We start from the raw sequence: 23,209 nt of genomic DNA, 5'->3' as shown, positions 1-23,209 counted from the left end.
TAACATTACGCCACACAGAACATACTGATTGGCTGCTTGAGTCCTCCTCCAAGGCAACTAATGAGCCGATTCTGATTCAACTCATCACAATGATCCAGGGATGAGGGTTCTCTTATCCCGTATGGATCCCTTAAGTGAAGGATCAATGGAGCCACCAGGACGGCCCGATGGCTCTTTGATCCCATCTAGCCGACGACATCATAAGAATCACATCAGAATCATTCCTACAAGATCACCATCATACAAGCCAGCAATGAATACATCCCCGTCGCTCATTGGTCCGCCTGATCAATGTGGCAACAAACGCCCGGCCAATGGGAGGGAAGAGGAGGCGTGGCTCGGGGCGCCATTGGCTTGAGGGAGGTTTGTGGGCGCGGCCAGCAATGATGGGAACGCTCATACAATAGAGTCTAACGAGGATTACACGAAACATATCACATGTAGGGTTTATTTGCCTCATCTGGAAGTGAGGAGATGAGTGGAGGGTGAGCTCTCGTGGTGAGCACAAGGGTAGTGAGGCTCTAGTCGTCCCACCACACGCCCGTCATGACACCCGCGCCACCACCCAAGTGATCACTACTACACCGTCTACCACACTTGTTTGTGGCCTTGTGAAAATCTAATTGTTGTTGGAGATAAAGTGTGGCACATGTTGCCGAGCGTTGGCCCCGCGGGGGTGCTAGGCGGGGGTCTCCGCCCCCTGGGGCACTCTGGCCTTCCCGCCCACAGTCTGCTGGGGTCGCTGGGACCCCTGCCGCTGCCCTTCTCCGCCATCACGTCAGCAGCGGGCACCATGGCAGGGATCACGACGCCCTATGTCGTGGAGTCGCTGCTGAGAGAGCGACACCTGGCACGACCCGTGGCCACCAAGCCGCCCCTTCTGCTGCACGACGACCACCGTCACGCCGAACACTTCTATTATAAGGACGATCCCGCCGCCCACTACCTAGGGTTGCTGGCACGCCCCGCGGGGCCTGACAGACTCACCCCGCCCGCCCCGCAGCCCTCACCTCCGCGCTCCAGGGACGGGGAGGATGGCGGGGCAGGGGGCTGCGGGTGTGACGGGGACGCCCCCTCACACAGCCCCTGCCCTGACACACCCACCAGTAAACCTCACCTCAAGTTCTCCGTGACGGCCATCCTGGGGCACGACACCCCCAGCCCCCCCGCCCGGGGCGACCACCTCCACCACGACCACCCTGACACAGGTACTGCACCGCCCCATCCCCTCCCCCGTAAATTACGAATTATAACCTAATTTGCACTCCGCCCCTCACACCGTACACCTACACCTGACTCCATACACAGAGTGTCATCCCACTATCTACACAACTGTTGCCATCACCTCACTACCAACTACACTCCACGACCTACCCATCATCCAGCGACCTATACCTCACACCTAACACTTTACCTCATACCTCACGACCTACCCTACACCCCACGGCCTGCCTTATACAGTACACCTCACGACCTACCCTACACCCCACGGCCTGCCTTATACAGTACACCTCACGACCTACCCTACACCCTACGGCCTGCTTTATACAGTACACCTCACGACCTACCCTACACCCCACGGCCTGCCTTATACAGTACACCCCACGACCTACCCTACACCCCACGGCCTGCCTTATACAGTACACCTCACGACCTACCCTACACCCTACGGCCTGCTTTATACAGTACACCTCGCGACCTACCCTATACATTCTCTCACCCCGGAAGTGCTCTGTGTTTTTCAGTGACAAGAAATTCATGACCAGAACACGAAGGAATATTATCATTGGTGAACGACCATATTGAGTGACTGCGTTATGTGGTATAGCGTTGGTTATGGTATGGTATGTTATGTGTGTGGTGCCGATGGTTGTTAGGTGTGGTGGTGATGGTTATGTTATGTGGTAGTAATAGTTATGTTGTGTTATGTGTGGTAGTGATGGTTGTGTTGTGTGTGGTGGTGATAGTTGTGTTATGTTATGTGTGGTAACGGTGGTTGTGTTATGTTATGTGTGGTAGCGGTGGTTGTGTTGTGTGTGGTGGTGATAGTTGTGTTATGTTATGTGTGGTAGCGGTGGTTGTGTTATATAAGTGGTGATGGATTTATGTTGTATATTCGCTTGTAGTGGTTGTGTTATGTGTGGTTGTAATGGTTGTGTTATGTTATGTGTGGTAGCAATTGGTTATGTTTATGTTATGCGTAGTAGCCATGGTTTCTGTTATATTGTTATGCGTGGTATATGGATTTATGTTATGTATGTATGTATGTTATGTTATGTGATGTGTGGTAGCGGTGGTTGTGTTATGTTATGTTATTCGTGGTAGCCATGGTTATGTTATGTATGTTATGTTATGTGATGTGTGGTAGCGGTGGTTGTGTTATGTTTTGTTATGCGTGGTAGCCATGGTTATGTTATATATGTTATGTTATGTGATGTGTGGTAGCGGTGGTTGTGTTATGTTATGTTATGCGTGGTAGCCATGGTTATGTTATATATGTTATATTATGTTATGTGATGTGTGGCAGCGGTGGTTGTGTTATGTTATGTGTGGCAGCGGTGGTTGTGTTATGTTATGTTATGCGTGATAGCCATGGTTATGTTTTGTTATGTTATATGGGGCAGCAATGGTTATACTTATACTACGCTATGTATGGTAGGTAAGCGTGTGAGTAAGAACCATTACAACCATATAAAAACCACTCTGTAATTACCGCATTAATATCGGGCATAACCGCACATGCTATAGTGGACAATTTGGCAATGCAATATGTGGCTAGGCATGATAGGACGTGATTTTGCATGATAGGACGTGATGTTACATGATAGGACGTGATGTTGAATGATAGGACGTGATGTTACATGATAGGACGTGATTTTGCATGATAGGACGTGATGTTACATGATATGACGTGATGTTACATGATAGGACGTGATGTTACATGATAGGACGTGATTTTGCATGATAGGACGTGATGTTACATGATAGGACGTAATGTTGAATGATAGGACGTGATGTTACATGATAGGACGTGATTTTGCATGATAGGACGTGATGTTACATGATAGGACGTGATGTTACATGATAGGACGTGATGTTACATGATAGGACGTGATGTTACATGATAGGACGTGATGTTGAATGATAGGACGTGATGTTACATGATAGGACGTGATGTTACATGATAGGACGTGATGTTGAATGATAGGACGTGATGTTGCATGATAGGACGTGATGTTGCAACTGAGAGTACGCAATTACAAAACGATGCAAGATATTCTGACGTTTCTCATATATTGCATGGAAAAGAAAAAGTGCTTCCTACATTTTGCAACATGGTACCTTAATTTTATAAGCTAATTCTTGCAACAAAATTACTGCACGGATTTTGCAACATAATTACCATGTACTGTTTCTATATTCTATGGTACAATGCATAAATTCTTACATGTATACTAATTCTACGATATAGTTCACTTAATTTATTCTACAATACAATATAGTTCACTTAATTTATTCTACAATGCAATATAGTTAACTTAATTTATTCTACAATACAATATAGTTCACTTAATTTATTCTACAATACAATACAGTTCACTTAATTCATTCTACAATACAATATAGTTCACTTAATTTATTCTTCAATGCAATATAGTTAACTTAATTTATTCTACAATACAATATAAAGTTTACTAATGTATTCTACAATGTATTATTTATAGACAAACACAACACAACACTTCACTAATTCCAAAAAACACAACTTCTACAACACAATCCCTCATACACCAAAGTTTACATCTCACACACACACACACACACACACACACACACACACACACACACACACACACACACACACACACACACTACAACAAGACACTAAGCAAAAAAAATAATAAATAAAAGGATTACAACTACACACAAATTCCTCTCAGAATATTCAAATGCGTCAGGGGGAAGGAGAAGAGAGATGAAGGAAGGGAGAGAGAGAGAGAGGCAGATTGGAGGGTAGGGGGGCTGGAGGTGGTTGGAGGTATAGGAGGAGGTAGGGGGATATTGGAGGGTAGTAAGGAGGGAGGGAGAGGCCGATGGGAGGGTAGTAAGAAGGGGGAGATAGGAAGGGAGGGAGGGAGGGAGGGGAGAGGGTAGGGGTAATGTGAGTAGTCTGGGGAACATTTAAAAGTTCCCTGTATGCAAATTTGACCACATTCACACCATTGATCCAGCGGGACTTATCGGCTCATCAAGAACCCTCAGGCCTGACTCCCGGAACTTGTGGCCCACTTTCTGTTACAATTAATTAGTGGTTTTTCTTTTCTCGTTAAACAAGTTATATCGAAGGTGTTTTTTTTTTTTTTTAAGTTTATGCTGGATGATGGTTTAATCCTTTTGAGGAGGTGGTTTTAAATTGTCGTCTTTAGAGGGTTTAAACCATCGTCGTTTAAGTGGTTTAATCTTCGTCCTGAAGGGTTAAATCTTTATCCTCAAAGGGTTAAAATCTTCATCGTTAAAAAAAAAACATCGTTAAAAATGTTAAACTATCGTCCCTCCAATTAAACCATCGTCCTCAAAATGTTAAACCATCGCCCCGAAAGGTTTAAATACTGACTTCCGGTATCATTTGATTTATGGGTTGTAAGTGTTATTTATGTCATCATCATCTTCAAAATCACAAAATAAAATTCCACATTGAAAAAAAAACGACTTAAATTTTGTTTATTTTTCTCATAAGTTATTCTGAATTATCAATTAGTTACCGACAAGTTATTTAACACAATTTGAAATAGAATCGCGATTATATATGGTTCTTGAGATTTGAATTTCGATAATTCTAAACTGGGATAATTTTCCTGTTATATTTCGCGTACGAGTTTAATAATAATCGATGTAATGTGATTATATATGTGTTTTATATAATATGGAAAAATTACCTTTGTGTTTGACATTATAGAACCTCGATTATACTGGAATATATCTAATTATATTTAGTTTATTTTAATATTGGATTATCTTATATCAAAGTGATTATATTTAACTCGTTATAAAACCCTAATTATATCTTTCTAAATTATGATAAAATAAAGAAATAATCTAATGAATTATAAGACGGTAATTATGGCGATTTCACTTATCAAACTATAACTAAATCTTACAGATAATGAGACTCCGATTATATTCTACATATTAGATAATTAGCATCATACTCACCTAATTATAGAACTTTGATTAAATTAACAAATAATAAAAGATATTTACATATTCATTAAAATTATCTTTCTATAATAAACCTATAATTAAATTTTATCCATTATAAAGCATTACATAATTACACCTTGTTATATTGTAATTATATCGAATTTATTAAAAAAAATCTGATTAAATTTAACCCCCAAAATGATTATATTTCTCGATTATATAACAGTAATTATAATACACCTCTTATAAGACTTGGATTATATTTAACCCATTATAAAACTATAATTATATTCCGTTTTCAATATTTTGTCATCGGGAAATAATAAATATACTTTTCCTCCACAACATATCAATAATTTGTAAGTTTCGATTAAACAACATTGCAATTATATTATTTTATTGATTATATTAGTTGGCGATTAATTATTTTACATTATATTTTTATGGGATAACTTTACCATTAGTTAAGATGAGTTATAATGGATAATAGGAACTGAGATAATTCTTGCGATAATTATTTTGACAATATATTCTGGAACATATTTATTAATCTTACAAATTATAATAACTTTCTTTATTATCTTAAGTATTTCAGGAAAGTAATTATATTTTGTCCTTTGTATTAAAATTATTCAAATTATAATCTTTTCCTACAAACGGATTATATTTCATGGCGAATAATTGGATGTAATTATAGAGTAAAATAGTTGTAGGGGCGATTGTGTTTGCTGGCGGTAAGCACTTGGGCAACTGTATGAGAACTGGGAACTTTTTTTTTGAGGGGGGTGGGGGGGTGGGGGGGTCTTCGTATCACTGTTAAAACTTATACACGTTAATATATTTTTTTTAAAGAACAATGAAACTAATTTACGTTCTAATTTTTTTTTCAATATAGAGTCTAAACTGTTTTAAGTAATAGGCGTTTCTGAAGATATACATATTTCCATAATGTTTGTATAGCTATATATTGGTATCCTTTCTGTTCATTATAATCTTCTTTAATATTTACGTATGTCTGTACTGTATTTTTTTCTTATTTTTTTATATGTTTATGGACGTTGTTTATTAATAAGGTAATTTCACCCTGGTTTATGTGTGTTTAAAAGAAATTGTGTTTTCAGAAGAGTATTGACTACTGTGAATTTTAACTAATATTTTCTAATACGAATTAATTTCAACCGATTTTTTTTACCAATAATAATAATAATAATAATAATAACAATGATAATAATAATAATAATAATAATAATAATAATAATAATGATAATAATAATAATAATAATAATAATAATAATAATAATAATAATAATAACAATAACGTTTACCGCCTCTCCTACTTTTATTATTCCTTATTTTCCATTTCCTCCTTTATTTAAGGTTATGTTGACTTTACCCCTTTCATCCCTCATCACTTTGATCCACGGATGATTTTATTGATCCACCAATAATTATATGGATTCACTTATGATTTAAATGATCCACCTGTGAGTCATTTGATCCACTAGTAATTTTACTGATCCACCAAGAGTAACTTAACAGCTCCAAAAACTACTATACTGAGCCACCATTGGTTTTACTGATCCACTAGTGACTTTACTGAGCTACAAGCGACTTTACTGAACCATTAAATAATTTATTGATCCACCAGTAAAATAAATGATCCGTTCCATGATCACCAAATGCCTCTTTATTACATTTTTCTTCTTTATTTCTAATGTAATTCTCACTAATGTTATTCTTAACAGTATATTTAATTCTACTCAATCAAATTCAACTATATTGATAATTACCCTTGCTGAGAATTACATTTAATTATAGATTATTTTTTCCAGTATTGACGATAAATATAATTGTGTATAATTTATCAGATATTATTGTAGATGCTTATTCAAATTATATATGCAATATATAATTTTCTATTTCAATAATACGAAAATTTTATTTACCTTTTTCATTAATAAATATTACACTAATTCAAAGTATCAAATCAATACCTAATTCAAATTTTTTCGTCAAAATGGCAAAAAAAACTGACCTGGCGAACGATACTTAAAGAAACATCTGAACACACGTAACAATAAGAAAAACAACGATACGATATGAGAAGAAAGTGAATAGGGAGGGAGGAAACAGAGGTGAATTAATAAAAGGGAAGGAAGAGAAAGAATTAATGAAAGAGATGGAATAGGGAGGTATGATGATGATTGTTACGACGACGGAAATGGGATAATTGAGAAAATAGGTGGGAATGGTAATAGGTGATAGTTTCCAGAGAGAGAGAGAGAGAGAGAGGGAGAGAGAGAGAGAGAGGGAGAGTATATTGTAACGTGTATGTGTTTTTATCTATCAATCTATCTATCTAAATTTTTCTGTCTATTTGTGTCTGTCTGTCTGTCTCTTTTTCTGTTTATCTCTTTGTCTCTTCATATCTCTATCCCTCCTCTCTCATTATCGTTCTCTCTCTATCTTTGTCTCTCTCTTCCTTTCTCTCTCTCTGTCTCTATCTGTCTCTATATCACTCACAACACAGTTAACAATAATTAATAATTCTACTTTCATTTCCCCTGTAAAAAAAAATATTAATTCACTAGAAATTATTTTTAAAATCATCTAAATTACCGACAATATAAGACATTTTTCTATTTAATCTGATTCTAATTACTGCAAAAATTAGTTACAACTGAGATGTAATTATGACACTTACAAGGCTAATTAGATTTAGTTTATGTTATATTACCTTCATATTAAAGGTAATTTATAATATTTATGTTCAATTAAAATCCTGACACGACAAACAATATATTTAATGGATGACTGGAAATTATATCATCTATGATTACACGTCAGTAGTTTAAGTATCTATAATTAATGCCAGTAGTTTACTATCTTTAACGAAATTATTATTGATTATTATTATTTATAGTAGTATTCGTATTAGTGCAGTAATAGTAGTAGTAGTATTTGTTATTATTATTATTATTATTATTATTATTATTATTATTGTTGTTGTTATAATTATTTATAATAGTATTAATATTAGTACAGTAGTAGTAGTAGTAGTAGTATTTGTTATTATTATTATTATTATTATTATTATTATTATTTACTGTATAATAATATTAGTATTAGTACTGTAGTGTCAGGCCCATATGGAAAGCGCTAATCAGACTACTGTGTCAGCAAGATGCACGCTGTCAGCCACGTTTTGTCAGTCTTAAGTTATGCCGTCAGCCAAGGGAGGAAGGGGGAAGTCTCGAACCAGTACATCCGCGTTCGCCTGGAAATATATGCGCGCACACACACACACACACACACAGTCAGTGGGGGGCAAAAATGCAAATGGAAACTAATGCGGTGGAAGGCTCACCCCCCTATACAGCTGTCGATCGCCCCCCCCCCTACCCCCTCCCCACAGCAGTGGTAGTCGACTGGTTGACGTCCTCTTAAGGCTGACGGTCGAATGCCTCCGACAACACCTAAAAATATCTGTGGTCGAATATTTCACCGACAGCTCCAATGATGTAATGTCGACTGCTCACAACGACAGATTAAAACAATTTGCTGTCGATTACTTAAGGTCGATGGTTCACTGTCCCATACAAAAAGCGAGTACCTTAACTCAGTGCACTCGCTTCTCGTATGTATGTATGTATGTATGTTAAACCACCTGTCGATTAATTCCCCCAGACTGTTCGACACGGCCTGCGGTTAATCACTCTCCTCCCCCAACATATACACCGCTAGGAAAATAATAGCGGTCGGTCGGGGATTTGCCATCGGTCGGTCGGGGATTTGCCGTCGGTCGGTCGGGGATTTGCCGTCGGTTGGTCGGGGATTTGCAGTCGGGCGATCTTCATCCGTTGGCGGAAGGAAGCGGCAAGCGGTCTCTCACCTCTTCAGTTTTATCTCTCTCTCTCTCTCTCTCGCCATTCTTTCTCTCCCTCCCTCCTTCTCTCTCCGTTCTTTATTTTTTCTTCTTTCCCCTCCTATTCCCCTCCATTGTCTCCCCTCTCCTTCGTCTTCCAATTTCTCTTTCTTCCCTCTTTTCTCCCCTTCTCTCTGATATACCCTTTCCCCTCCTCCTCATCCTCTTAACCTCGCTCCCTCCCTTTACTCTTCCTGTCAACCTCCCTTCCCCTCCTTCCCCCTACTCCTCTTCCTCTTAACCTCCCTCCCTCCCTCTAATCTTCCTCTTAACCTTCCTTCCTCCTACTCCCCCTCCTCTTAACCTCCCTTTCCCTCCTCCTCCTTACTCCTCTAGTAGTGTCAACACCCCTTAACTCCAAGATGGTAGCTAGGTACTCCCCGTCACTCACTCACGCAGCAAGTGGCCCACCGTTCGCCAAACTGCTCCCTGCCCGCCCGCTTGTTTTGATTTGTTAACAAGGTGTTGATGTTACCCGCCTGAGTCTTCATTGGTCCATATAGTATAGACGTTTTTTATTTTATTATATTTATTACATTATTGATTTTTAGTGAATTTATTTATCTTATGGTAAATTTATTTTAATTTTTTTTATTGTTTTTATTAGTATTTTTTGTATTTTTTCATTGTTATTGTTGATTTTATTATTTTTATTATTATTATTCTCATTGTTTCTCTATCTTTACTTCATTACATCTATCTATTGTCGTATATCTATTGTGAATCATCTATCGCCGTCTTCATTATCTATCTAATTTTTCTCCTGGTCATTTTTGTCTTTTCAATGTCATTTATTTATTTTATTTATTTATTTAAGAATTTATTGTGATTTATCTATCTATCGTGGTTTATCATTATATATTCCTTCTATCTATCTGTCTGTCTATCTGTCTGTCTGTCTGTCTGTCTATCTATCCAGTTTCTTGAATTTCTTTTATTTGTTTCATTCATTATAATTATTCATTTTATTCACTATGATTCATTTAATATTTTTTTGGTTATTTGGCTTTTATTATTTATTATATATTATTGGCGTCGTTTTTATTTCTCTCTCGTTATTGTGTCTTTCTTCTTTTTTTATTGTTATTTATATCTCGTCTATTTTATTGGTTTTCCTCTGTTCTCTTTTATTATTCCGTTTTATTTTATTTTATTATCGTTTTGTGTATTTGTCTTTTATTTGTTATTGTTTTTTGTTTTGTTTTAATATTGTTTACTTTTTCTTTCCTCTTTGATAATTTTTTTTTGGAATTTTTGTTTACATTATCGTCCTTTTATCCCTTTATTGTCGTTTCACTTATTCTTAGTTAACATCGTTTTTTTCTTTCTACTCTTATTATCGTTTATCTTTCTATACTGTATTATCGTTTCCTTCTTCCTACTGTTATTGTTGTTTATTTTCTTCCTACTCTTATTGTTGTTTATTTTCTCCACACTCTTAATTTCTTTTATCTTCTCTCTATTCTCATTCGTATTCAGTAAACAGAAGTGAGAGGGAAGGTGGGATGAAGTGAGAGGGAAGGTGGGTGGTAAAAGAGAGCTGACCGAGGCCTCATCACCTTGCTATTGTCCCGCGTCCCTCTAACCCTGCCTGTCGACACCGCTACCTAGTGTTTGTGTCTGGAGACCTTTTAATCAGTCTAAACTAACCTAATCTAACCTAACCTAATCTAACCAACCAGCCAATCGACACGGTTAGCTAGTGTTTATGTCTAAAGAGCTAATAATGATTTAAGCCAAACCAAACCAAATCAAACCTAAACACTAATTATCACGTAATCCGAATTATCAATCGTATAAAAAAAACCCCAGCTGTTTGTATCACATTTCTTCAACTTTCCTCCCTACTCCCTACCCCCCCCCCAAAGAAAAACAGGAGGAAAAATAGAACGAGTTAATTACGTATGAGGCGGTGTGAGGCGTGTAATTAGGATGAGTCTCCCCCGCCCAGTGCTTTGTGTTAGGGGAGGAAGCCTTGAAGCGTGGGGACCGTGTTTACCTACCTCCTTACAGCTTCCCCACGGCGCTCAAGGTGAAGTGGACGGCTATTGTCATCCTCCAACGAAGGAATTTGGGAGTATCGTTTATAGTTAGGAGAGATAGACGTACATTTATTGATCTAAGGGCGAGGATATTGACGTATTATTGATCTGACGTACATGTATCGATCTAAGGGCGAGGCTATTGACGTATTATTGATCTGACGTACATGTATCGATCTAAGGGCGAGGCTATTGACGTATTATTGATCTGACGTACATGTATCGATCTAAGGGCGAGAATATTGAATACAATTGGTTTAAGTAATTATTGTGATTCTATTTCTCATTGGTATCAAATTCGATGATAATTGGAATAAAATGAAGGTTCTTAACTACATTTATCTCTATATAGTCAAGATTATTCCACACATAAGGGTAAAGTAAGCATTGTGACTCATTTTCTCACTGTATAATTACTGTGTTATAACAAGCTTTCCTATAATCGTCCACATATAAACTTACACTTCCACCCTCGCCTCCACCATGATCCAGTTCATTAATATAATCAACACAATAATCTTAATCCAATCCACTGATGATGTTAATATAATTTTGTAAGTATAAAAAAAAATTGTTTTCACATCCGGGTCCGGCTCTCAATTTTTACCATAGAGCCGGATACGTCATAGACTGTGTACAAAGTGAAAAGGCCAGCTATAGTAAAACGAAGCGTCTTATAACGTTTATATATTTAAGGATATTATATAAGGGTTTAGGACCACATGAAGGTTATGCACCTCAGTTTATTCCAGGCGATAATATAACGCCGTAACGCTAACCTAACCTAATCTAATGCTAACCTAACATAACCTAACCTAACCAAACCCAACCTAACCCAACCTAACTTGACATTATCTAAATAAACCTAACTTAATCCTCCCCCCAGGTAGGATTACGGTGTTTAATCATCAGGTAAAATAAACTGGGGTGGCTAATCTTCACATGATCCATACTATTATTTTTTTTTTACTTAAACGAATATGGCTTTAAGGGTTAGTAATTAGCTCTGACAATCATTCTTGCTCACAATGATGCAATAAATTTCTGTACTTTCATCACTTTTCATGCAGGGCGCTCACCTCCAGGCCAGGTAAAGCCGTTAATGAAGTATTCAGCATCACATCATACGTAAGGCTTATATTAATTATCAAAGCCTCACATACTGGTACAGCGAGTATTATAATTATTACGTACACTCACCCAGAAAAGTCATGTCGCTTCTCCTACTGAACCGTGAACCCCGAGATTCAGACTTGTGAACATGAAGCCGTAGACGCTGATGCATTATTGTGTCTAAAAATGCTTCGGATTCACGAATCTGAATCTTGGGGTTCGCGGTTCAGGAGGAGAGGCGACAGGACTTTTCTGGGTGAGTGAGTGAGTGAATATTAGCCCCCCCCCTCCCCCACCTCCCTCAAAGCTTGATACACCTAATGGTTAAATATTCGTTAGGTTAAGTTAGGTTAGGTTAAGTTACGATAAAACACACGATAGTTAAAACATACGATACATAAAAAGCTCTCACTACCCACGTTCATTAATTATAAACAGTTATCGTAAATATATCGTACTCTCAGTTACGATAATCTTACGGTGTACTACAGTGCCCCCAAGGGTGAACCATCGTCTCTTAGGATTGAGTGGGAAGGCTGTAGCTACTCAGCCACCGCACTCCGCCAAAAAACCCTATTAAATGTAGATGACGACGAGCCTAAAATATTCTCCTTTATCATAATATTATCATTCGTTAAATTTGCATATCGTTTTGACGTATAAGTGGTGTGTAATATAAGATGACTGGGACTTGTGGTAATACTGGTCTATTGTACTTATTATTATTATTATTATTATTATTATTATTATTATTATTATTATTATTATTATTATTATTATTGTTATCATTATTATTATTATTATTATTATTGTTGTTATTTTTATTATTATTATTATAATAATTATTAGTATTGTCATTATTTTTATTATTTTTATTATTATTATTATTATTATTATTACTATTAAACGCAGGCCTTTGTTGTGACTATAGATTTCGCTTCTATAATTTATTCTCCATATAAAAAGGAAACATAATGTATCCCTCATATGTCATACCAATATAGTGCTCGAAATTATTCCACATACAGTCGCGGACAATACTCCCTGATATTTACTTCCGGGTCATATATAAGATTGGTTTATATATAATGACGGTTCTTTCATCATATATGTCGGAAGTAAAAATGACAAACAAACAAACAAACATTTTTCAAGTGTATGGTGAACAGTGTGTGTATGGATGAGTGTATATATAATGCGTGTTTGTGTACGCGTGAAGAGTATATGGAATACAATGAATATGTTTTGTGTATACAGAGTGTAGGGTGTATGACTGAGTGAGAGTATAATAGTTGTTGTTATGCGCGTTAATTGTGTGTATGGAGAAGAATGAGTATGTTTTGATTGTATATATTGTGCAGTGTGTGTGTATGAGCGTATACTCATGTACACACACACGCACACATACACACACACACACACACTATTTAAACGACACACATGGTTGAGTGAGTCAGGTGTGTACGCTCACATGTGGATGAACAAACATGACGTAACACGAACCGCATGTGTGTGTGTGTGTGTGTGTGTGTGCTGTGAGTCAACTATCGAGAGAGAGAGAGAGAGAGAGAGAGAGAGAGAGAGAGAGAGATTCTAATTCATGTTGAGGATGATCTGAAGATTAAACGCCCCAGCTATTTCACCTGATGATTAAACACCCTAACACTATATACCTGGGTGGTTAGGTTAGGTTATATGGTATGTTGGGTTAGGTTAGGTCATGTTATGTTATGGTATGTTGGGTTAGATTAGGTTATGTTACGGTATGTTGGGTTAGGTTAAGTTGGGTTTTGTTATGTTATGGTATGTTGGGTTAGATTAGGTTAGCGTGAGTTGATAATTATCTGGGGTGTCTAATCTTCAGGTAATGGCTGTATATATTGGCTCTATTTTTACACACATGTAATATTCTGCGACTAACCATAAAAGTAACGCCACATAATGTAAACAGACAGATTGACGTGTCGGATAGCCAATAAAAATTACGCTAATAGAGTGACATTTTCCCTGGTGTGATGCGATTGGTCAGCATCATTAGGTGCCAGTTAGTCATATTCCCGGCGTTATTACCGTGTAAACACATAACACTTTTTTCACGAAATATTACACATTTGAGGTTGAAAAAATAGTGGTTTTAAATGTTGGGATAATCATTTTGAGCCAATAATAATGGTAATTAGGAGGTATTTTTGTGGGGTAGTAACTGGCACTCTCAGCCTCGGGGGAGTGAGGTAGTGTGTTTATGAACTTCAAATTTAATCATATCTTTGTTTTTGATGGTTAATTATATGCAAAAAATGGCGGAAAAAAAGAAAATTAGAGACTACAGGAAAAATGATAACTTTTCGCATTGCTAAAGTTATATGTTAAGTTTATAACAATATACCTGACGGCTGTGTGATGGGTAATTTATTTTTTATGTATATTATTATTAGTAAGGAAATAAAAAAACCTTGTACTGATCTTCAAGGATTTAAGCCACCTTCTTGATGGCTTATAAAAGAATTGTAATGTGTCGGTTTTCTATAATATGTGCCGGTAAAAATGTGTATTCCAATATCTATACTTTTAATTGTCGAAAATGGCTAGTGTAGGTACTAATATGTTGTAGAATATATATTAAAATACCTTAGTTGTTGAAGCTCAGTTGAAATATCTAAAACTAAGACCTAGTGAACCAAATGTAAAACAACAACAACAACAACAGCTACAGCACCAATAACAACAAAAACAAGAACAAAAGCAAAATTCAGCAAACAAGAAACGCATGTAATTTATTCTAATATATTTAATTGTTTGTCGGAATAGATTAAAATCAACTTGAAATACTGAAAATCAATCAAACAAACAAACAAATAAAAATAAACAAATAAGATTTAATTTTCTTCACCATCATAACCACAACTCAACTAAAATCCCTCCAGTAAATCCCATCTAGATTATAGCATTATGTCATACAGGTAAATCCCACAGCAAAAAAATCCCTCTAAGCTCAACCTTATAAAATTCCTAAAAATAATAAATTAAACAAAATTCCTCATAAATTATCACCTGAACAAAATCCCATTATAATAATTACCTTTGAAGCCGTGATAACAGACCGTGAAGTTATCAAGACCAATCAGGATTATTTTATGACATGACACTTTAATGACATGACTCTCTTTATGACTTGACACTGATGTACATAACAATTATGACACGACACTTTTATAACATGACACTCTTAGGACATGACACTTTTATAATATGACAGTTTGATGACATGACGCTTATGACATGACACTTTTGATACGACTCTTTTGACATGACACGCTTATGACACCTTTATCTTAAGACTTTACATTAAGGTTAGTCATGAGTATTATTATTATTATTATTATTATTATTATTATTATTATTATTATTATCATTTATCTTTATTAACTTTTATCAGGGTGTCATGTGTCGTATTAACCAGTATTCTATGTCACTGTCACGTGTTATGCCCTTGCTAGGTGTCTAAAACCAGTGTCATGTGTCGCCGACGTCAGTGTCATATTAGCCAGTGTGTCTTACGTCACTGCTACGTGTCATATGACAACCAGTGTGTCATGTGTTACCGTTATTAGTGTTATATTAGCCAGTAATTTCTGTCACTCTTACGTGTCATATATCAACGGTGTCATATGTTAACTACTGTGTCATATATTATCATGTGCGGATATAACCCACAGGTGTCAGAGTGACTTGGGAGTCATATTGTTGCCAACGAATTGTATATCACCTCGAGTGTCATGTACTAACTAGTGTGTCAGGTGCAAGTCTTTCAGGGGCATATTCATCTATCAGTGTGTCACATACTAAGTGATGTGTCATGAAATAAACAGTGTCATAAACAAATTTCGTTCGACGAGTGTCATGAATTAATATCAATCAAATCGGTGTCATAAACTAACATCATTCAAACGTCATAAAATGATCAGTGTGTCATAAATTGTGTAGGGTTGTGTCATACTAACCCAAACTTTCTCCCTGTGTCATATAGAATCCATTGGCAGTATAGCAGACCGTGGTCATGGGCTGCCTCAGTTGGCCAGACCACGACCTATAATACACTCACCTCTACAGCCTCTCCTGTCATGCCGACCTCCCTATCTCAATGGTGAGTCGGGGGGAGGGGGGAGGGTAAGGGGGGAGGGAGGGAGGGTATGGGAGAGGGAGGGGGTAAGGGAGGGATGACTTTGACCCTTGAGTACAATAACTATGACCCTTGAATGCGATGACTTAACCCCTTGAGTACGATGATAATGTAGTTAAGGGTTAATTCATCGTTCTGGAGGAGCTTATGATGAAAGGAATCTTGGCTGTCAACATCACACTTTCCCTTCACTAACAATAAGATGATAATTATTCACAGATTGGGTTAATATATTAGTGATAAATTCTTGTTATTTTTCAGAGTTTTATCCAATTTCATTTGTTTTTGTCTTTTAATATTTCCCACTCGTGCTGTATGTCTCTAATAATTTATGTAATAATATATTAACCTGTAAGGAATAATTTCAGTTTTTAACGTCTATAAAATTCAGAAAATTTTATATTGTTTCAGTCATTTTATTTCTTAAACGATCTGTAAATCTGTCTTAATTGTTATATTTTAGTAATTTTATTTATTAATGCTCTAACAAAAGTCTTCTTTGCCCACCGTACCAGTAGTATATGGGACTGTGGGCGGTATGGGCGGCGTACCCTTACCTAGCACCTTCCCGTGGGCGGCGATGGGCGTGGGAGTGCGAGGAAAGCCCCGGCGTGGGATGCTGAGGCGGGCGGTGTTCAGCGACTTCCAGCGTAAAGGTCTGGAGGACAGGTTCCAGGTGCAGAAGTACATCAGTAAGCCTGACCGTAAGAAGCTGGCGGAGAAGCTCGGCCTCAAGGACTCTCAGGTGACAATAATAAAAGGATGTGGTGTTGATTGCGGGTAAATAGGTTCAAATCGCCTATACAATCTCTCTTCCTTTCCGTCCATTCACGTTTTTTTGTGTCTACTAACTTAACAAACTCCTGAAGGTTTTTCTTCTTCTCTGCTATACTTGTTACGCCTCCCGCCTCTGTCCCCTCACTTGTTTTTCCTTCCTAGGTAATTTTTCATATTGTTTCCTATATTTTTCTATAGGATGTCATATTTTTTTCTATATTTTCATAAGACTTGGCATTTTTTCAATACGATTTTTTCTATTTTTCTAATTTTTTTCATGACTTTCGACTCTTTTTTCTCTTTTTTTCATGAATTTTTACCATTTATTTTTTTATTATTTTTTCTATGGGGCTTCACTATTTTTCCCGTGTCTTTCCTGCCTCCCCCTCATATATTTTCTCCCGTCTTTTCGGTTTTATTTACATTTAGCGCCATTTTTATCTTCCTCCGAGAGTTTGGGTTCTATTTATCATTGATTATATTCGCTACCATTTTTTAATTACTTTCTCTACTCTTTCTTAGGTATTGTCTTATATGTCTTTGCCTCTTTTAATTTTCATTGTTTTTCTTTGTTTCCGTTTTGTTTGTTTAGTTCTTGTATTCTTTATACACCCCCTCGTTTAATGTCTACTCCCTGCATTTTTCACCCCACTCCCCGTGTTTATTATCCACTTTAGCGTGTTTTCTTCAGTTTGTTTCCACCATCTTTCGCTTTGTATTTTTTTTTACAGGGAATAGCCCACCCCGACACAGGTCATCGACCCACAACGGGGCCTAAGGGGCGAAAAAATAAAGAGTAAAAAGAAATTAAAAATAGAAAAGAAAAAGATTATATTAATCAACACCACGAAGATGCCGGAAAACCAGCTTTATGAAGTGAGACAGATTGTGTGAGTATGGAAACACAGAAGAAGGCAGAGCATTCCAAAGTTTGGCTGAGTGAGGAACGAAGGATGTACTATAACAGGTTATTCTTGCGTGACCGACATCCACAGAGAAACGGTGGGCACCGAGGGCAAGACGAGTGTTACGAGCCCACGGCCTTGCCGGCGGTACACAGGATGCCAAATCCATCGAACATTGCCCGTTAAAGTACCTGTAAAAGAGAGAGAGTGAAGCAACATTGTCCACTTCCAGCGCGTTTTCTCATCTTCGCGCTTTAGATGGTCCAATTCCTGTACATTCATTTTCACTCTGCTTCCCGCAGTTTTATATCTATATGTCTCGAGTTCTTTACCCCACTTCCCTCACTTTCTACCCCACTTCCCGCCCCTTCTACCGCACTTTCTACCCCACTTCCTGCGCTTTCTACCGCACTTCCTACCCCATTTCCCGCACTTTCTACCCACTTCCCACACTTTCTTCCCCACTTCCTGCACTTTCTACCCCACTTCCCGCACTTTCTACCCCACTTCCCGAGGGTTTTTTCCATTAAATACACCTTTTCTCCATTTTCTGCTGTTTCTTCTCTTTTGGGATGGATTTTTACCCCATTTCCCGCACTTTTTACCACACTTCCCGCTCTTTCTTCCCATTTGATACGTCTTGAGTGGGTGAACGTGGCGCGAAAATAATACACAGACACAGACACACACACACACACACACACACACACACACATGCACACACATGCACACACAGGTCTCATCATTAGCAGCAAAGCTCATGTTGGCGACAGCTGGCATGGACGGCTTCCTCTCCCTTTATTTATCACGGCGATATTATTACTGGCCTTGTCGAGGGGGAGGAGCGCGCGTGGATACCGATTTTCCCGGGATTAAATTGATGTGTTTCTTGTGGCGCCGCAAGGGTGAGACACGACGCCTGTGTGTGTGTGTGTGTGTGTGTGTGTGTGTGTGTGTGTGTGTGTGTTCCATCTTGTCTAATTTCAAATCTTTTTCATTACTACTTCCCGCGGTTTTCTTTTTGCATCTTCAGTTCCCACGTTTTTTGGCCACCTTCCCGCGCTAATTTCATCACTCCTTCCCGCGTTTTTTTTTCATGCCTCTTGCTGCGTTTTCTTAATTCAAGTTCTGATCGGGTTAAGAACATTTTAATTGTATACACTGACCCAGTCCTTTATCCCGTCTTCAGGTGCCACATGAAGCGCGTGACACAAAGATACGAACGCCAAAAAGAGGTGTATTCAGCTGTTCTTTTGTTTCTTGTTTACTTTTTTTTTGTCTTGGTAATATGATTTTTTTTACTAGGTAACTGAATTTTATACACTATAGTGATTTAAGTTGCCTCGGCAAATCTAATATTTCTTATTTTCTTTAACTTACGTTCGTTTTTCTTCTTTTGCTTCTTCTTTACGTTTTCTGCTTCATTACTTCTTTTTTTTCATTTTTACTTCCTTTTCCTTCATTTTCTTCTTCCTTACTTTTACTTCTTCCTTCTTTTCATTTACTCTTTTCGTATTTCTTCTTTTCATTTACTTTTTTTTCCCTTTTTAATTATTTATATTTTCCGAATTATTATAAACTACCCGTTCTCTATCCCGTCTCCAAATGCCGCGCGAAGTATATATGGAGCGATGTACCCTTCACTAGTGCGTTTACATGGGCTCGTCGGGTCTTGTGAAGTGTGGCAGCCCTGTGTTTGTCTACATTCGACAGAAGGAAACTCGCAATAGAAAACATACCATGGAATCAAAGTAAACTAATATTAAAACAAATATCTCAATATAATGATTTGTGGAATGTTTATACGACGAGCCCCTGTAAACGCACTAGTGAAGGGGACTGTACGTTAATACCATTCCTTGTTTGTACTGTTTCCCTATTGCTCCTTTCTTATCTCGTTGGCCCCTTTAGGAGTTAATTAGTCTGGGTTTGTTGAGCGTATGTAGGATTCTGAGGCGTAAAATATCAGGTGAAGATTAAGTGACTCTTATTTTACCTGGTGATTAAACATATTATTGATACGTGGTGAGGGTTAGGATAGGGTAGGTTGGGTTAGGTTAGGTTGTTTTGTTAGATTAGGTTACGTTGCTATGTGAGATTATTATGTTAAGTTAGGTTAGGTTGTTATGTTAAATTATGTTGTTAGGTTAGATTAAGGTAGATTAGGTTAGGTCAGGAGAGGTTGGGTGTTAGGTTGTTAGGTTAGATTACGTTAGGTTAAGTTAGGTCAGGTCAGGAAAGGTTAGGTTATGTTAGGTCAGGTCAGGAAAGGTTAGGTTATGTTAGATTATGTTGTTAGGTTAGGTTAGGATAGGTTAAGTTAGATTATGCTAGTTTAGGTTAGATTAGGTTAAGATAGGTTAGCATTTGGTTATGTTATATAAGACTAGGTTAGGTTAGGTAACGCTTGGGTGGTAAATCCTAAGGTGAAATAACCTGAGGATACCTAATCTTCACCTGATCCAATTTTTCTTTTCCATTGGGAGATTTGAGAAGGCATCTGGGTATCTGTTCATAGGCCTATGTGGGGCTAAAATGATATCGAAATTTTAGTTTGTTGAAGTGAAACACGAAATAATCTTTGTTCATAGCCTTACCACATTACCTTATACCTGCACCTCTCATGTTGGGCGTAGATGTAACTATTTTCTTATTTCTTATTACTGTTATTATTATTAGTATTATTATTATTATTAACGTAAGGAAGAAATTTGCCAACACAGAGTAAGATGCCTAAAACAGATCATTACCATCGTTGCCAACTCAAAGTAAAAGACCATGTATACATCATGACCGTCGTTACCAACAGAGAGTAAAACCCTTGCCCACGAGTGAGATGAGGGAGTTGCCAAGTACCACCACTAAGAACACATATAAACACTGGCAATAACCATTAAACACAGCTAAAAACAATGGCGGTAAATGTTCTTTTTACCCCTCCAGTGCCTCGCCAGCCAGCCAGCCAGCAGCCCGCTATAAATCTCCCCCGGTCATAATAACACATTTGTCGAGTTAACGCGCCACTCCATCAGCACACAGCTGCCACCAATCACCACTGGCCTTACAACTTCATCGACCACTCAGAGGCTTTGTTACAGAACTCCTTTCACAAATCACAGCGCGTCTTTGCTTCTTGGGCCAATCAGTGGTCTCGTTGTCTAGCTCTTGATTTACACGACGACGCGAGAAAGCGATGTAATGCTCCTTATTTTGTAATTATATTATATAACTGTAATTAAATCTAAGAGACGTAATGTAACTATTAAACCCAGGAACATAAAACACAGCCGCCTTGTTTTCTTGGTTTAATTTCAGGTCGTTTATTATGGTTGATAAGTCTGGGGTCAGGTGAGTTATGCTTCCCGACACTAACTACCATTAACCTAGGTGAGGTGTATGACGTCAGCGATAATAGCACGATGATGATGATGATGATGATGATGATGAGGCTTGACATGTTAGTATCTGGAGTAGAAACTGAATCTTGGGAATTATCTAACAAGACCTGAGCCATTGGGACAGAACAACAATAACAACAATAATAGTAAAACAATAATAAAAAACAAACACAACTGTAACAACAAACACAATAACTAACACGACAACATCATAATCATCATCAACAACAGAAACACATACAATAACAACAACAATAACATCATTCACATTGCAAAAAACAACAACTAAATTGATGAAATAAAAGTTGTAATGTTTAAAATACAAATACTGTTATGTATTTTAGACTTTTTAGAATTATTCAAAATGTTTGTTGTTTGAAACTAAGACCTAGTGAACGGTGCTTAATAACCCTGGTAGTTGAAGCACCTAAAACTAAGACCTAGTGAACGGTGCTTAATAACCCTGGTAGTTGAAGCACCTAAAACTAAGACCTAGTGAACGGTGCTTAATAACCCTGGTAGTTGAAGCACCTAAAACTAAGACCTAATGAACGGTGCTTAATAACCCTGGTAGTTGAAGCACCTAAAACTAAGACCTAGTGAACGGTGCTTAATAACCCTGGTAGTTGAAGCACCTAAAACTAAGACCTAAGTGAATGGTGCTTAATAACCCTGGTAGTTGAAGCACCTAAAACTAAGACCTAGTGAACGGTGCTTAATAACCCTGGTAGTTGAAGCACCTAAAACTAAGACCTAGTGAACGGTGCTTAATAACCCTGGTAGTTGAAGCACCTAAAGCTAAGACAGAGTGAACGGTGCTTATTAGGTGAGGACTGTACTCTGGTTGATTGACTACTAATTACTGCTAATTATCTCTTAGGTGCTGCTATTGAGTTACTATCCGCAGCTATTTAATTTTAAGTGCTAATAACTACTAATTACTACTAGCTAATGATCACTATTACTAGCCACCGACCCATAACATCTCTATTTGGTTGCAGGTCAAGATTTGGTTCCAGAATCGACGGATGAAGTGGAGGAACTCTAAGGAGAGGGAGCTGCTAGCCTCTGGGGGGACCCGAGAACAGACTCTCCCCACCAAAAACAACCCCAACCCGGACCTCTCTGATGTAGGCGACGAAGTCCGGACCCCTGCTGGTATCGCTTCCGCTAAGGATGACTTAGGACTCCCTCCCAACGACGACCTGTACCCAAAAGATCATCAGGAGTTCCAGGGGCGAGGCGACGACGATAGTTTTGTGGGTCAACAGGCCAGAGCTGACGCCTTCTCCTCCTCGCTGGCGTCATCCATCCCTGCTAAAATACAGATCAAGGACCTGTCGTCACTCTCTAACTACGGTAAGGCGACGGGGCCGTACGCCTTCCCGTACCAAGAGGCTGATGGTGACTATTCTGACGAGGACATCAACGTTACAGATGAACTGGTGGGGTCTAATAACGAGGACAGCGAGAACGACTAGTCCTCGACGTCTCGAGGGGGTCTTAATAATAAAAAGCTTTCTTGATCAGACGGGCTTTTTCGATGACGTTATTCTGGTGTTGATGGGCCGAGGTGAACCACATGTTACAGTGGGTCACCCGCGTCTGATTCAGAATGGACTTTCAGAACGCCCAACTTTGTCATGTGTCAAACTTGTTAGTACGGT

At 37.9% G+C, this 23,209-nt stretch overlaps 1 protein-coding gene across 1 annotated transcript in view; it reads left to right on the top strand.

Annotated features, from left to right (window-relative positions):
• Positions 1-467: 467 nt before the first annotated feature.
• LOC121854797 (H2.0-like homeobox protein) overlaps positions 468-23,209 on the top strand; it is a 23,882-nt gene continuing 1,140 nt past the window's right edge. Inside the window, exons 1-4 of the mRNA XM_042349583.1 lie at positions 468-1,208; positions 16,310-16,426; positions 16,978-17,207; positions 22,544-23,209. The exon at positions 22,544-23,209 is cut by the window's right edge and continues 1,140 nt beyond it. Coding sequence (XP_042205517.1) covers positions 650-1,208; positions 16,310-16,426; positions 16,978-17,207; positions 22,544-23,023 — 1,386 coding nt within the window. The 5' untranslated portion in view covers positions 468-649 and the 3' untranslated portion in view covers positions 23,024-23,209. The remainder of the gene's footprint in view (positions 1,209-16,309; positions 16,427-16,977; positions 17,208-22,543) is intronic.

The sequence above is a fragment of the Homarus americanus genome, unplaced genomic scaffold (assembly GCF_018991925.1).
Source record: "Homarus americanus isolate GMGI-L3 unplaced genomic scaffold, GMGI_Hamer_2.0 scaffold53233, whole genome shotgun sequence".
Classification (NCBI taxonomy): domain Eukaryota; kingdom Metazoa; phylum Arthropoda; class Malacostraca; order Decapoda; family Nephropidae; genus Homarus; species Homarus americanus.
The sequence above is the reverse complement of the archived record's forward strand: the minus strand, read 5'-3'. Positions and strand labels throughout refer to the sequence as shown.